Here is a 17657-nt window from a genome sequence, read left to right on the forward strand (position 1 = left end):
AGTATAGATACTTGTCAGTGGGAGGGGTAGGGCAATAAAAGCCCCCTTCTGGGGGGGGGAGGCCCAATTCAGAGATCAAGAGTTGTCTTAATAGCTCCCAACAACATCAGTCCACATGGACTCTCATCTATAGTTCAAAGGCTAAACAGGTCTTGATAAGGTTTAACATGGTTATTTATGGTATGCATTTTTATAAATCACACTGCAAGTTCCAGCAGACAAGGTTTTGTGCTTGATTTATCCTTTGCTCTGGGCCCTAGTCATCTCTTCTACATAGTCCAATGCAGACAAGTTTCTCTGAAGAAACTCGGGATTGTCTGCGCTTTGTCCAGCACCTAAGTTAAATCCCAATTTCCATGTCATCAGACAAAAATCAAACTAGAACAATAACAGAGTAGATGTCAAGTAGACTGCCCAGACTCCATCCCCAACCCACCATTTTAACATATAACAGTTTTAAATGCTGAGCCACCATGCTAATGTTTCCCAGGTTCACCATAAATGTTCCAGCAATACTGTACTGTAACCAGAAATCGGTGGTAACAACACTGGTTATGCTATTGGAAGACAGATGTTGGTCATAGCTGTCCATCCCCTAAACTCATTTTAGGTGTTTAAGTGAGGACTCCAAGAAAACACCGTGCAGAAGCCAGGAAGTGGAATGCTTCAGCCACCAAGTGGGGATGGGACTCTACCATTGACTTCCACTCTGAGGTCTCAGAGACCTTAGAAGCATGAAGTACAATGAAATCCAGGGCCTGAGTCTTCAGCTGCTGTGTGCTGTGGAGGTCAGCCAGGATGAGAGTGTGTGCAGCATTCTCCACAGAGAGGTTCCTGGAGAGAGCATCCTCACATATGACCATCAAGCCCTCCATGCCATACCTGTCAGCAGCTGCCAGCAGATCACAGGCCATGGAGTGACTGTGGAGATTTGGCACCTTCCCAGTGTAGATGAAGCCCATCATCTCCTTGAAGACTTTGGGATCCAGGTCATTGATGTCAACATGGTTTGTTAGTCTCTCCTCCATTTCATGTTCAAACATGGCTCTGAAAACTGGAGAGCGAGCTGCTAGGATGGCCTTGTGAGCCCTGAATTCTTGGCCAGCTACAAACAGGCAGCAGTCTGTGAAGAGGGAATTCTCCCACAGCTCACCTAGGTCATCTGCCATCATGTGTCTTGGATCCATGATTACAGGTGTTATGTTCTGTTCAGATGTGTTAAAGAAGGCTCCCACTATGCTCACTTGGCAGCAGAGGGTAAGCTGGTCTTCAGGGAGGAGCCAAGGTGGATTGGAGAGGAGGAAATCTCGTAGGATAAACTTTTTGAATCCCCTGTATTGGTTTTTTTGAAAGCTAACGGCATTTGTGCTCTTCATACTTTGAAAATTCTCTCCTTGGGAATTTATGATCCAGAATTCATACTTTGCCCAAACTGGGCTCTTTTGACAGTGGAGTAACCCCAGGTAAACTGACAGGTAATCTTTGCTTTCTTCATCACTTCCGTTTGGGTGTACCCTCAAACAACAGTCTACTTTGTCACTGGCCTCCAGTGAGAATTTTGGGCTTGTAATCTTTTCCCTAGTTCCATCCATGAAAAATGAAAAGTTGCCAATGGTCCACTTGTGGCAGAAGTTGTAAATGCTGATATGTGTGTATCCCCACCCAGTGGCTTCCATGTCTCCTGACATTTCTGCTGGAGATAGTTTCGAGATTTAAGTTGATCTGTAAAAAAGAACTGTAAGTTATTTCCCCTTGATCCTGTTAGATAAAATTATAGATACAGTTTAGATTTTAATTTCAATTTCTCCTAAATTGCCCCTTCTATTATGTTGGAAACTTGTGTTTCTACCGTATTTTTCTCTAGGTTTCAATATTTGTTTTATAGAAGATAATATAGATCTGTAGGGAGTTTTAAGTCTCCCCCTCTCTCTCTCCTGCTCTCTGTCTCCCCCCTCTGTGTTTGTGTCCCTCTTTGTCTCTGCCTTTATGTGTCTTTGTGTGTTTATTGAATCTTAGGTCTGTGGTACCTAGTTTTGGCTATTCTATCCACTTTTCTAAGAGTTTGAAAATTTTTAAACACTCTTATTTATATTGTGCTGTATTTTTCTTGCCATCTGGTTATCTGTGGTGTTAGTTGGTCTCGCTGGTTCTGATTGTGACTTGCCCTTCCTGCAAATCATCTAAACAGTCCCGTAACCCCTAAAGAAATAGAAGCAGTCATTAAAAGTCTCCCAACCAAAAAACTCTAGAACCAGATAGCTTTAGTGCAGAATTCAATCAGACATTCAAAGAAGACCTAATACCAATACTCTTCTTACTAATATCACAAAATCGAAACAGAAGGAACACTACCCAATTCGGTCCATGAAGCCACAGTTATGCTGAAACAAAAACCACACAAAGACCCATCAAAGAAAAGAGAACTTCATAACAATTTCCTCCATAAACTTCAATGGAAAAATACTCAATAAAATTCTCACAAATGGAATCTAAGTGCACATCAAAATGATCATCCACCTCAGTCAATTAGGCTTCATCCCAGGGATGCAGGGATGGTTCAATATATGGAAATCCATCAACATAATTCACTATATAAACAAACTCAAAAAATAAACCATATGATCATCTCATTAGATGCTGAGAATGCATTTGACAAAATTTAACAACCCTTCATGGTGAAAGTCTTGGAAAGATCAGGAATTCAAGGCCCGAACCTAGGCATAATAAAAGTAATATACAGCAAACCAGTAACCTACATCAAATGAATGGAGAAAAACATGAAGAAACCTCACTAAAATCAGGGACTCTGCCTACCTATTCAATAGAGTACTCAAAGTCCTAACCAGAGCAATTAGACAACAAAGGATATGAGAAGGATACAAATTGGAAAGGAAGAAGTCAAAATATCACTATTTGCAGCTGATATAATAGCATCCTTAAGCCACCCCAAAAATCCCACCACAAAACTCCTAAACCTGATAAACAACTTCAGCAGGGCTAGATATAAAATTAACTCAAACAAAGCCTTCCTCTACTCAAAGGATAAACCATTTCCCTGAACACAAGTAGTGAGGTAGAATGTGGTTTGCAATGAATGATTTGGAGAAGAGACTGAAGGAGTTGAGGTGGTTTGCAAGCCCATTTTCTGAGCAATGGTGTCACTAGTTACACTCTCCCCAGGACTGAACTACCAACCAAAGAGTACGGGCAGAGGTCCAGCTAATATAACAGCTGTTAAAGCCACTACTTACTTAGTCCACAAAGTTTGAAGTCTCAGGTGTTCTTCAATATATACCAGAATCCTGAAGAAGTAGTTTCTAATGTCACTGAAGAAATGAGCTTGCTAGTGTGGTGAGAGCAAGCAGGCCAAGAGACAAATCTTCCTTCTTCCATGTGTTTATATAGGCCCCTATCAGAAGGTATGGCCCAGTTCAGGGTGTGTCTTCTAGTCTCAATTTCTGGATTAAAGGTGTGTGTTTTCATGTCTCACGACTCAGATTAAAGGTGTGTGTATTTCTACCCCATGGGTCTGTATTTGAACTGGATCTAAATACTTCATCTTAAGCAAAAAATTTTTAAAAGCTGTGCCCTCTAGTTTTGTATGTTATCTAAGCCCAGAGTAGTCCAGATAGAAAGAATGGCCATCACTAGTGTACTTTGATTACTGGGGTCACTCTTCAACAAATGAAGACATAATATCAATCTCTGCACATGTGTTGCTTTCCCTTGTGCTGGTCTTACACTGATTCCTGACATAAACATGAATAAGGAAGGTGTTTTTTTCCTGAACTTGTCAGCAGTCTGAGTGCTCACAAAATGGAGGGCATGTGGAAGAGCTCCTATATAGTGGGCAGAAAGCAAAACCCCAAACCTCTTAAGGTGACTTTCTTTTTTCCAGTGTGTTATTCTGATTACACCCACAGATCTTGTGATGACTCCTTCCAATTTAGTTCGTGAATTTGTAGGTCCCCCTCAGGAAAACCTCACTGGAAATCATTTTTCACTTAAGGTTCTGGTTTAGAAATATCCTAAACACTTCTTAATTCAACACTTTAATTGGCAGGATTCACCTTATCAATGCCTCATAGAGTACATCCTCCACAGGTGATTTTTGTCCTCTTCAGACATGGAACTGCCATGGTTACTGTATTAGTCCTGAAAGGGGAGAGACTGCAGCATACATGCAACAGATATCAAAGATTATGGTTTGTCATTACTGCCCTCATGTAAAATAAAGTGTAAATCTCTTCCTACATCTCTCATCTCTTCAGTTCTTCATGTCTTAGAACTATAGTCTAGAGGACACAGAGATACCTAGAGTGGTTCAAACAGCTCAGCCACCCCCAGCTCTCTTGTATGTCTGGCTCCAATGCTGCTATTTCTCATCTCTGCCAGATAGAGAGAAAAGGTTAGCCTTGTGTTTTGGGTGTCATAGGGAGCTCTTTTACATGAGTGACAGTTCTGGTTCTTTCTTCTTTCTGCTTGAAAGACAGGGAAGGTTTTATATATGTTTTGTATGTTGTGTTTGTGTTTCTCATATCAAGATGACTTTGACAAAGAAACTTTGATGAGGTGACTTTAACGAGATGACTTTGAGAGGTAACTTTGATGAGATGACTTTGACAGGTAACTTTGATGACATGACTTTGCCAGTTGACTCTGACAAAGTAACTTTGACTTTGATGGACTTATTAACAAGAGAAAGGCTATGTCTACCACAATCTACAGGTTTCCTTCATCACACAAGAGACCAGGAAGCTGGTTGCTGGCCCCACAGGGGATCCCCCTCCTATATGCTTCCTTTCCCATGAATTATCCAGACAAGGATTTTAACACCATTAAAGGTAAGAGGAGGCTCTTGGTCTACCTTCAGGCTCTTCTGGTAGGTCTCAAGGACACAGGACCACAAAAATGACCATGATGTATGATATTAGAGAGTAAAAGCCCTTTAAGGAGGATCATGGAGGCCTTTCGACAATACACCCCAATGGACCCTGAATTACCAAAAGCAAAGGTAGCAGTTGCTTTAGCGTCTATCAATCAGGCAAGACCATATATTAAGAAAAATGTATAGAGGTTGGAGAGGTTAAGAGAAAAGAGTCTGAGAGACCCAGGGATAGTGACAAAGAGAATATTTACTAAAAGTGAGACTACAGAGGAAAACAAGTGAATTGGCAGAAGCAACAGACTCCAGACCTAGCAAAGATCCTGTTAGCAGCCGTGTTCAAACCAGAAGACCATTGTAGACACCTGAAACAGCATCAGAAAAAGGTGATAATTGAGAACCAGAAGATCAAAGGTGCCTCTTCCCCATGTCCAGGGTAACCCTAAAATTAAAGGGGAAACCCACCAGCTTTTTTTATTGATAACAAAGTTCCACATTTTGTTTTGCTAAAATCTGAAGATAAAGTCTCTTCATCAGTTTATAAATGACTTTCCAGTGGCAACAGAAACAAAACAAAAAACCCTAAAGACCTCTTAGATATCCCAAATATTTTGGACTAGTAAGCCTCTGCTAAAAAGGCCTTACTCTGTCAATTACAGGTGACGTCCCTAGATCTGGGAATATATACTCAAAATTGGGTCCCTGTCATCAGCCAATGGCCAATATGTCACCAGTTGGCAGAATCTGGCTCTCATCCTGTTTACACATCAGTGCAGCAATGACCTCCTGGTTAAAGAAGATGCCAGAATGACCCATTACCAGCCTCTTTGCTTGAATGCCCCCAGGATAACTGTTCAGCTGCCCTGAAGTCTGGCCCTGACCTGCAATGATGCGCCTTTGCAGGACTGATAGATGGATGCAGAGGTAACATGGTTCACCAATGGCAACAGCCTCATTCAGGAAGTACAGAGGTATGCTGGGGTAGCAATGGTCTCAAACACTGAGATCATATGGGCAGAGCTACTCCTGGCAGGAAGATCAGCTCAGAAAGCTGAACTGAGAACTTCGACCAAGGCATTAGAGGTGAGAAAAGGCAAGAGACATGATAGCCAGTGTGTGTCTGCTACCACTTATATCTGTGGGACTACTTATCTATAGGAACAGAGGTCTCCTGACAGTAGAAGGACGAACTAAACTTTATCCCAGAGGACAACAAGACAGCCCAGAGGGTGACCCCTATAAATTGGACCCTTCATGTCCTTGATTACCCTAGACCCAGGAGATCCCACACACTGATCAGACAGAAGATGTGATCTGGGTCAAAACTCTGCCCATATGTCAGTGTCATAAGAGATGACAGAAGAAAGTTAACAGACTACAAACTAATTATACCAGAGAAAATGGGTCTACACAAATTGAAAAAGATCCATTGTTCTTCACTCATGGGGCCCTGGAAATTGCAGAATTTAGTCTGCCAGTCCCACATCAGAATTGAAGATGCCAATTTAAAACAGTTGGAATTGTTAAAAGCTGTAAGGCTTGTCAAATGACTAATGCAGTTGCCAATGGAAAACAACCCAGTACTCAATACCAGAACACCAAGCCAAGAGTCTATCAGTAAATGTACGTCATAAATGTAAAACCAGGAAAATTCAGAAACAATATTTGCTGGTGTTCATAGATACCTTTTCACGATAGACTTAGACTTTCCCAACTAAGCAAAAGACTGTTCAGATGGGAGCAAAGAATCTTCTAACAGAAATTCTTTCAAGGTGTGTCGGGCACTTGTTGTGAGAAAAGAAAGTGGTTAGGAGAGATGACCTGCATCTCATGATAACTCCAGGGCTCCAGGTGGGCATACTCAGAGACTCCTTCATGCTCTCCATGCTGCCCCGGTGAGCATCTGACTGTGGGGAGTCTAGGAACTGCAGTCTGCAGGGTTAGAGAGGGAGCAGTCTGGGATCCCTAGCCTCAAGGAGTCCAGATTCTAGCTCTTGGGCATCCCGGGATGTCAGTGAACATCCCAGAAGAACTGAGAATGGGCTGGGAGCTCCCAGGAGTGGTTCAGTCTGCCCTGAGGCTGAAGAGAAAAGTGGCATCGAGAGAAGATATGATGATTTCCTCCAGGGCATAGTCTTTGGTCCTGTCTGCTGACTAGATATGCCGATTCCATTATTCCAGTACAGCAGGTCTTGATGAGCAGAGATGGTTGATGGTTTTAGAGCTTTATTATAGAGAAGCAGAGAAAGAGAGAAAAGGTAGAAAAGTAGAGGCTGGCAATGGACAGGTGGAGAGAGGGGAGAAGAGAGGGGGAGAGAGGGAGTAAGGGAGCTAGAGAGAATGCAAAAGAAGAAAGGGAGGCAAGAGAAGAAAGAGAAGGAGGTAGGGCCAAGCAACCCCTTTTATATGGGGCTGAGCTACCTTGCTGTTACAGGGTAACTGTGGGGAGGAGCATACCTAGCAATTGCCAGGTAACTCTGAGGTTGGGGTCTGGACAGCCTACATGACTGATGGACACAGAATGATGCAGTTGAGGGCTCTGGTGTCGGAGTAGCTCACTGTTCTCTCCCTTGTAGGATTTTCTACTGAGTCTCCAAAGTAAGCCTCTTTTGACCAGAACACAAACTGCCTTTCACAGTCTCACAGAGGTATGGTTTTTCTAAGTTTATAGGTTTAGACAATAAAACTACATTTGTGTCCCATGTACGTTAAAGATTAGTTAATATTATGGAGATTGATTAGAAATCTCATTGTATTTACAGACCCTAGAGTTCAGGATAGGTAGAAAAGATAAACAGAATTCTAAAAGAGATGTTAACTAAATTGAACTTAGAGATTGACAGTGACAAGGTCACTCTTCTTCCTTTCATCCTTTATAGATTACAAAATTCTTCCTACCAGATGGACTCACACCTTTCAAAGTTATGTTTTATTCACCTACAGACAGAAGTTAGTACAGGATTTCGAGGGTTTTCAATGGGTACACAAATGTATTTGGTTTAAACTTCTTGCTTTCTATAAAACAGGTCCAGGTCTAGAGCATCACCAACTTTAAATCAGAGATTGGGGCCTGGTCAAGAGACACTGCCAGGGGTTACTAGAGATTCCTGAAAGGGTCCCTGTGCTTCAGAGTTGCAGTGTGGGCCCACCACACATCCATTTACAGGCTAAGAAGGCCCCTGCCAGCAGAAGAAAAATTCAGCCTCAAGATGCACTCCTGTATCCCACTGATGGGTCCCTACCCATGCCCCAGGGATACCACAAAGATATAGCCATCTTAACTGTTTTCATAAAGCTTCAGGAACTCCCATGATTGGGACTTCTAGTCACAAGAGAAAGTGGGGATGAGAGCCCAAAGCTTTTAAGTTCAGGTTCCAATTTAGAGAACCTGAACTAAGTTTGACCTCAGGTAAATGGACAGGTTGGTATCTAGCATAGTTTCCAAGTTGCCCCCACCCCAATAAAACCAGAGCCTAGCTCCAGTCTCTAGGCTAATCCTTACACCATCTACAAGACCAGTGTCTCTAGGTTATTCCCCCAACAAATCTGCAACCCGGGTTACAAGCCTACCCATTTGCCTAATGATCACCAATGCAGAGGAGAGCAGAAGTTTATGATATGACTCCCAGCAGCAGCCAATCATGTTAAAGGGTACAGCATCTTTCCAATTAGATGCCTGCACACATAACCCTGCTTGCTGCTTTATATAAAGTCTTGCACCTATAGACATTTGGGGCTCCCCCTCCACCAAAACTTCCCTGCATGATGGTGGTGTGTTGGGAGTGCCCCAGGTAGCTCAAATAAAATAAAGAGCATGTTGTGAGTTGCATCAGATTGACTCCTGTGTATGTACTTGGGAACACTAACATTTCCCGGCACAATAGTTTCCCATAGCTTTCTCTGCCTACTATCCAAGGATCACCTGCACAGGGATGACACCACCCACAATGGACTGGGTCCTACCCCATCAGGCACTTTTTAAGAAAATGCCTTGCAGCTGGATTTACTAGAAGCATTTCCTCAATTAAGGTTCCCTCCTCTCAGATACCTCTAGTTTGTGATGTTAATATGAGAAGGACCAGCATGTTTAGTAAGCTGGGGATGCCTTGGCTTTATTAGTAATCAATTGCACATTCTCCTTAACGATGAGTTGTCTGCTCAGCTGCTGTTTTAATAATTGTGGAACCTATGTTTTGGCTTGTTTGTTTCTTTGTTTTCATTTAATGTTTGTGTGTTTGTTTTTCTTTCTTTCTTTTTCTTTCTTTTTAGATATTAATTCATTTAAGAAGGATGCCATCAATTCAAATAAACTGAGTTTCCCAGGGCAGCCTTACTCACTGTGCATCCTAGGGTACCATTTCAGCTTAGGTTCTTCTGCCTCTGATCTTGAATATAATTTTCAGAAGGACACCTTTGACTTTACCCTCATAGTTCATCTTTTGGGGAGTCAATTTAAGGGTGTGGATGTTTAGGTGGAATTTGAGAGTTTGTTTTGGTTTTGGAGACAGAATCTCCATATGTGTGATGGACACATAGATCAAGCACCCAGGACTCTGAATTTCCCAATGCAGGCCATTTAGAATATCAAACGATTTATGTATATAGAGAAAACAGTTGTTTTCATCCTTTCTAGACAAGATTTTGAATCATTGTTCAGAATGACTTTCTTGTATATAAGCAATTTCCTGTGACAATCTTAAAAGTACTGTGTACTAAAAGCATAAATCACCCAAACCACACAATGTAAAGCAATTTTCATATTGATTTGGTCTCTCTCTGTTTCGCTCTGTCTCTCTCTCTTCCTCTCTCTCTCAAGAGAGTGTCTTTACATGGCATTGACTACTGGGCTAAAGAAGACAGAAATATTCCTACCTCTGTGTTGTGAGGAATTAAATGTTTGATTTCTTAATTCATAAGGCACAAAATTAAGAGCGTTGGGAAAGGTCATGAAAAAAATATGATGAAAATATTTTTAAATGAATGGAATGTATGTGGTGCAGCCTATGGGCCCTAGTACTTAATAGACATTTGCTTGATATGATTATTTCCCTAAGCAAATGCAGAACAACATCTTTCTCATACTTTCTTCTTCTCTTTCATTATATACATTCTCAGTTTGTTACTGTTGTAACATCTTCCTTCAGAACAGGCTAGCCTTCATCCTTCTATCTATCCCAACCTCCCAAGTAAGAAGAACATTCATGAGTACCACACACCCTCACTAGGTGACCCCTTTATGGAGTGTCCTAGAGATGAATCAATGCAAATGATCAATGTGCTTCTGACATCTTCTTCTTGGTCTCCAGACAGTTTTCTTCTTTCTGGAGCCAATCCACATATACAAGCAGTCACTTGTGGGAAGTTGCATCTGTGTGTTGGCAGGAGATACAGTTGGCAACCTCGACATGCTAGGCACATTCCCTTGCATTGAGCTACATTTTCACACTTCATAACCTCATTACTGCCACAGGTCCTTTCTTCCTCTCTTAGAATTTATCAGATTTTCCTAAAGAAAACTTGGTCAAAGAATGACACAGAGCATACAACACTGTGTTTCTGAGACTAATGTTACTCTTAATTTGTTGCATGTAGGACCTCAGGTCTCCAACCCCAGCAGTGCAGAGTATAAGACAGGGAAATCTCTATGTCTTGGAGGCCAACATCATCTACATCAAGAATTGTAATGTAACAAAAATTAGGTTTCTGCAAAACCAATACAAGGGATTCAAAAAGTCCAATTTTTGAGCTTTTCTCCTCTCCCACGGGCAATGGCTTCTCCCTGAAGACCAGCCCACACTCGGCTGCAAGGTGAGCATAGTACAGGGCTCCTTCAGCATTCCTGGACAAAACAGGAAGCTTGAAAGCATGGTTCCAAGGAATCTGAGATGTCCACCTTACTTGTTACCTCTTCTAGAAGATGATTAAGACAACCTCTATTTGGAGATATAGGAGAATTCAGCCATGACCAGCTGACTCAGTGTCCAGAACAAGTATGAGATATTACCAGATTCCATGGTGGAGGCCAATCAGGATGCAAACCCCAGCACTTACAAAACACTACCTGTTAAATTAAAACCAAGGTACATTTGATCATAGTCCACAATGTTGGAGTGTAGTGCCAGGGAAATGTTAGTGATCTCTTAATACACAGAGAGGAGCCAATCTCATGCAACTTACAGGAGGGTCTTTGTTCTATTCAAGCTTGCTCAGGCCCCACCAACCACACCACCATCATGCAGGGTGATTTTGGTAGTTGGGGAGCCCTGATAGCTATAAGGCATGGCTTTATAGTAAGCAGCAAGCAGGGAGTATCTGTCAAAACATCTCATTAGAAAACTATTATGGTCTTTATTTGGTTGGTGCGGGGAGTCATATCATAAACTTAATTTCTGTTCCCCTCTGCATTGCTGGTCGTTAATCAGGGGTGTGCTCCTTACCTGTGGGTGAATGTTTCTTCAGGAAATAACCTAGAGGTGCTTGATTTGTTGAGCATGTAACCTAGAGATTCTGGTCTGCTTGGGGATTCGCCTAGAAACTGGAGTTAGACTCAGGTTTTGGCGAGGTGGTCAGGAAATTTGGAAACTAGTGCTGGGTACCAGCATGTTAGTTTATCTGAATTTGAACTTAGGTAACGTTTTCAAAAATGGAGTCTGAACTTAAAAGATTTGACCTACCAACAGTAATATCTGAATATTCTTTTTTGTTGTTCGTGGTGGTGGTGGGATTTTTTTTTGGGGGGGGTTCTTTTTTTTTTTTGGTTTTTTGTTTTGTTTTTGTTTTTTTTGAGACAGGGTTTCCATGTGTAGCCCTGGCTGTCTTGGAACTCACTCTGTACACCAGGCTGGCCTCAAACTCAGGAATCATCCTGCCTCTGACTCCCCAGTATTGGAATTAAAGGCGTGCACAACCACTGCCTGGCTTAAATATTCTAACTTTACATTTTGGCTGCCAACTTTCTGCTCCTGGATAACTGTTCCTGTTAACTAAATTGTATCAATGCAGAATATGGATTTTGTCATTAAAAGCTTGCTCCATTGAAGCTGATGGTACACTGAGTTCCCAAAAACCCATTGAAAGTTTAGGACTACTAATATGCGTTTTCTATTCACTTAAATCTATGTTCAAGCAGCCTTCTCTGGTTCTACCATATATTTCAGAAGGGTCATTCCACTGAGATCTTAGAGACCAGACATGGATATGGCTTTAGTTTACCTATTTGTCCTTCTGACCCTATTCCCGTCTTGCACTTGCTTTTGCCTGAGGTAAAGTTTTAGTTCCTAGAAGCTGAATATTAACTTCCTACAGAGGTCAATCTGGATGCCAAGATTTTGATGAAATCATTATTACATCTACTCTTCTGTCTACTAAAAGTTCAATTTCAATGGCATTTATTGTATTCTTGGATTTGGTCTGATCGTTTGTAGCATTGTGCCAAAATGTTTGTGTGATCTTCTCTCTGAATTTTTTGTCTTAGTTACTGGTGCTGTTTTGTCCTTCATTATCTGAAGAGAAATATTGCTTTTGTACAATAAGCATTACATCTTTTAGTTACTCTGTGACTAAGTGTCTCCCATACTGACAGGGAATGATTGAATGAAATTTGATATCGGGGCCTGCATGAGCCCCTTTTCCTGATGGCAAAGGGTTACATTGCCTATGCCTTTTTGATCTGTAGTCATTACTCCAATGCCAGCCTTTGAGACACCTTCTGCATATTCGAGAAGGCAGGAGACTTCTCTTTGGATTAATTTTCAAAAAAAAAACAAAACAAAACAAAAAAAAAACCCAAAAACCATTGTTGCTAGGAATACCTTTCCTACAATCCATGTCAAGTGACCTTGCTTACCACAATTGGAGCATCTGCCATTTTGATTTTTCTTAATACCTTTAGAAGTCACTTCTATTGAACTAGCAACATAAGCATGAGATCCAATGATCCTAGATTGTACTATGGAGACAAAAAGCCACAGAGATGACAAGAAATACAGATGAATAATAGTTACTTTTCCAATAAACACCTTAGAAATTCAACTGCTCTGTCACCTCTAGAGGTAAGTCTTGTTAAGGCATCTTCAGTTTAGGTACTCGTGTCCTGAAACTTTGAAAGATGTGATGTCAGACTTTACAGGATTCTGATCTGAGGCTGGGGTTCCAATGTCTGGAAAGAATTTGCTGAAGAGTCACTGATACTAATAGTAGCAAAAAATCAAAGGGAGGAATCAAAAATCAAAAAGAACGAATTGATTTATCCTGAGGGATGAGCAGCATTGGAGCCAGGCACACAGGAGAGCTGGGGGCGGCTGAGCTGATTGAACCACTCTAGGTATCTTTGTGATCTCTAGACTATAGTTCTAAGAAATGAAGAACGGAAGAGATGAGAGATGTAGGAAGAGATTTACACTTCATTTTACATGAGGGCGGTAATGACAAACACTAATCTTTGATATCTGTTGCATGTATGCTGCAGTCTCTCCCCTTTCAGGACTAATACAGTAAGCATGGCAGTTCCATGTCTGAAGAGGACAAAAATCACCTGTGGAGGATGTAGTCTATGAGGCATTGATAAGATGAATCCTGCCAATTAAAGTGTTAAATTAAGAAGCGTTTAGGATATTTCTAAACCACAACCTTAAGTGAAAAATTATTTCCAGTAGGTTTTCCTGAGGGGGACGTACAAGATCACCAACCAAATTGGGAGGAGTCATCACAAGATCTGTGGGTGTAATCAGAATAACACACTGGAAAAAAGAAAGTCACCTTAAGAGGTTTGGGGTTTTGCTTTCTGCCCACTATATAGGAGCTCTTCCACATGCCCTCCATTTTGTGAGCACTCAGACTGCTGATAACTTCTGGACAAAACACCTTCCTTAATCATGTTTATGGCAGGAATCAGTGTAAGACCAGCACAAGGGAAAGTAACAGATGTGCAGAGATTGACATTATGTCTTCATTTGTGGAAGAGTGACCCCAGTAATCAAAGTACACTAGTGATGGCCATTCTTCCTGTCTGGATACTCTGAACTTACATAACATGCAAAACTAAAGGGCATAGCTTTTAAATTTTTTTCTTAAGATAAAGTAGTTAGATCCAGTTCAAATACAGACCCATGGGGTAGAAAAACACGCACCTTTAATCTCAGTCTTGAGACAAGAAATCACACACCTTTAATCCAGAAATTGAGACAAGAAGAAACACCCTGAACTGGGTCACACCTTCTGATAGGGGCCTATATAAACACATGGAAGAAGGAAGATTTGTCTCTTGGCCTGCTTGCTCTCACAACACTAGCAAGCTCATTTCTTCAGTGACATTAGAAACTACTTCTTCAGGATTCTGGTATATACTGAAGAACACCTGAGACTTCAAACTTTGTGGACTAAGTAAGTACTGGCTTTAACAGCTGTTATATTAGCTGGACCTCTGCCCGTACTCTTTGGTTGGTAGTCCAGTCTTGGGGAGAATCTAGCCAGTTGAAACTTTTGCTCAGAAAATGGGCCTGCAAACCCCCTCAACTCCTTCAGTCTCTTCTCCAAATCCTTCATTGGGGACCACATTCCACCTTGCTACTTGGGCTCACTGAAATGGTTTGTCCTTTGAGTAGAGGAAGGCTACTGATTTGTTTGAGTTAATTTCATATCCACTCCTCTGAAGTTGTTTATTAGGTTTAGGAGTTCTCTGGTGGGATGTTTGGGATGGCTTAAGGATACTATCATATCAGCTGTAAATAGTGATATTTTTCTACTTCTTCCTTCTCAATTTGTATCTCTTTGTTGTGTAATTGCTCTAGTTAGGATTTGAAGTAATATATTGAATATGTAGGGTGAGCGTCCCTGATTTTTGTGAGGTTTCTTCAAGTTTTTCTCCATTTAGTTTGATGTAGGCTACTGGTTTACTATATATTGCTTTTACTATGTTAAAGTATGGGCCTTGAATTCCTGATCTTTCCAAGACTTTCACCATGAAGGGGTACTGAATTTTGTCAAATGCATTCTCAGCATCTAATGAGATGATCATGTGGTTTTTATTCTTTGAGTTTGTTTATGTAGAGAATTATGTTAATGGATTTCCATATATTGAACCATCCCTGCATCCCTGGGATGAAGCCTACTTGATTGAGGTGGATGATAATTTTGATGTGTCTTTAGATTCGATGTGTGAGAATTTTTTTGAGTATTTTTGCATCAATGTTCATGATGGAAATTGTTCTGAAGCTCTTTTTTTTTTCTTTTTTTTTTTGTTTGTTTGTTTGTTTTTCAAGACAGGGTTTCTCTAGTAGCTCTGGCTGTCCTGGAACTCACTCTGTAGACCAGGCTGGCCTCTAACTCAGAAACTCTGTCTCTGCCTCCCAAGTGCTGGGATTAAAGGTGTGTACCACCATGCCTGGCTTGAAGTTCTCTTTCTTTGATGTATCTTTGTGTGGTTTCTGTATCAGCATAACTGTGGCTTCATGGACAGAATTGGGTAGTGTTCCTTCTGTTTCTATTTTGTGGATTAGTTTGAAGAGTATTGGTATTAGGTCTTCTTTGAATGTCTGATTGAATTCTTCACTAAACCAATCCGGTCCTGGGATTTTGGGGTTGGGAGAATTTTAATGACTGCTTCTATTTCTTTAGGGGTTATGGGACTGTTTAGATGATTTGCAGGAAGGGCAAATCACAATCAGAACCAGCAAGACCAACTAACACCACAGATAACCAGATGGCAAGAGAAATTCAGCACAATTTAAATGAGAATGTTTAAAATACTTCAAACTCTTAGAAAAGTGGATCGAATAGCCAAAAGTAGTTACCACAGTCCTAAGATTCAGTAAACACACAAAGTCACAGAAAGGCAGAGACAAAGTGAGACACAAACACAGAGGGGGGAGACAGAGTACATGAGAGGGAGAGGGAGATTTAAAACTCACCATAGACTATATTATCTTGTATAAAACAAATATTGAAACCTAGAGAAAAAAATACATGTTTCCAACATAATACATGGGGCAATTTATGGGAAATTGAAACTAAAATCTAAAATATATCTATAATTATATCTGATATGATGAAGGGAAAATAACATCTAGTTCTTCTTTACAGATCAACTTAATCCTCGAAACTACCTCCAGCAGAAATGTCAAGGGACATGGAAGCCACGGGGTGGGGATACACACAGATCAGAGTTGACAGCGTCTGCCACAAGTGGTCCATTAGCAACTTTTCATTTTGCATGGATGGAATTAGGGAAAAAATTACAAGCCCAAAATTCTCGTTGGAGGCCAGTGACAAAGTGGAATGGGGTTTGAGGGTACACCCAAACGGAATTGATGAAGAAAGCAAGGATTACCTGTCAGTTTACCTGGGGTTACTCCACTGTCAAAAGAGCCCAGTTTGGGCAAAGTATGAATTCTGGATCATAAATTCCCAAGGAAAGAATTATCAAAGTAGGTCCAGCATTAATATCTTTAGCTTTCAGAAAAACCAATACAGGGGATTCAAAAAGTTTATCCTACGAGATTTCCTCTTCTCCAATCCACATAGTCTCCTCCCTGAAGACCAGCTTACCCTCTGCTGCAAGGTGAGCATAGTGGGAGCCTTGTTTAACACACCTGGAGAGAACATAACACCTGCAATCCCGGATCCAAGACACATGATGGCAGATGACCTAGGTGAGCTGTGGGAGAATTCCCTCTTCACAGACTGCTGCCTGTTTGTAGCTGGCCAAGAATTCAGGGCTCACAAGGCCATCCTAGCAGCTCGCTCTCCAGTTTTCAGAGACATGTTTGAACATGAAATGGAGGAGAGACTAACAAACCATGTTGACATCAATGACCTGGATCCCAAAGTCTTCAAGGAGATGATGGGCTTCATTTACACTGGGAAGGTGCCAAACCTCCACAGTCACTCCATGGCCTGTGATCTGCTGGCAGCTGCTGACAGGTATGGTCTGGAGGGCTTGAAGGTCATATGTGAAGAGGCCCTCTTAAGGGACCTCTCTGTGGAGAATGCTGCACACACTCTCATCCTGGCTGACCTCCACAAAATACAGAAGCTGAAGACTGAGGCCCTGTATTTCATTGCCTTTTATGCTTCTCTGGTCTCTGAGACCTCAGAGTGTAAGTCAATGATGGAGTCCCATCCCCACTTGGTGGCTGAAGCATTCCATAACCTGGCTCCTGCACAGTGTTTCTTGGAGCCCTCACTCAAACACCTAAAATGAGTTTAGGGGATGGACAGCTATGACCAACATCTGTCTTCCAACAGGTATAACCAGTGTTGTTACCACTGATTTCAGGTTAGAGTACAGTATTGGTGGAGCATTTATAGTAAATCTAGGAAAAGGCAGCATGGTGGCTCAGGATTTAAAACAGCTGTAATATGTTAAAATGGTGGGTGAGGGATGGAGTCTGGGCAGTCTACTTGACATCTACTCTGTTAATGTTCTAGTATGATTTTTGTCTGATGCCTTGAAAACTGGGATTTAATTTTGGTGCTGGCCCTAAGAATAGACAAACCCGAGTTTCTTCAGAGAAACCTGTCTGCATTGGACTATGTAGAACAGATAACTGGGGCCCAGAACAAAGGACAAATCAAACACGAATGTTAACTCTTTGGAGAAGGAAAAGACAATGAAGACTTTTATTAATGATTCAGTTTATGGGAACTCAGCTGTAGAAACCGTTAAAGCTCACTCAGAGAACTCTGGTTAAGTTGTCAGCATGCAGGAGAGTTTTTCAGCCACCTCTAACTTGTGATCCAGAGGATCTGAGGCCCTGCTCATGTCTCCATTGAT

General features: G+C 41.4%; 2 protein-coding genes across 2 annotated transcripts; one reads left to right on the forward strand and one right to left on the reverse strand.

Annotated features, from left to right (window-relative positions):
- Positions 1 to 614: 614 nt before the first annotated feature.
- Positions 615 to 1688, reverse strand: LOC147005533 (TD and POZ domain-containing protein 5-like). Its single transcript, XM_085835281.1, has one exon. It carries the CDS (start codon positions 1686 to 1688, stop codon positions 615 to 617), a length of 1074 nt encoding a protein of 357 aa, XP_085691407.1.
- Positions 1689 to 15998: 14310 nt separating this feature from the next.
- On the forward strand, positions 15999 to 17084 carry LOC147005534 (TD and POZ domain-containing protein 5-like). The gene has a single exon (XM_085835282.1). The coding sequence runs from the start codon at positions 15999 to 16001 to the stop codon at positions 17082 to 17084; it is 1086 nt and encodes a 361-aa protein (XP_085691408.1).
- Positions 17085 to 17657: the final 573 nt, after the last annotated feature.

The sequence above is a fragment of the Mus caroli genome, unplaced genomic scaffold (genome assembly GCF_978045245.1).
Source record: "Mus caroli unplaced genomic scaffold, Mus_caroli_1 scaffold_3, whole genome shotgun sequence".
NCBI lineage: Eukaryota > Metazoa > Chordata > Mammalia > Rodentia > Muridae > Mus > Mus caroli.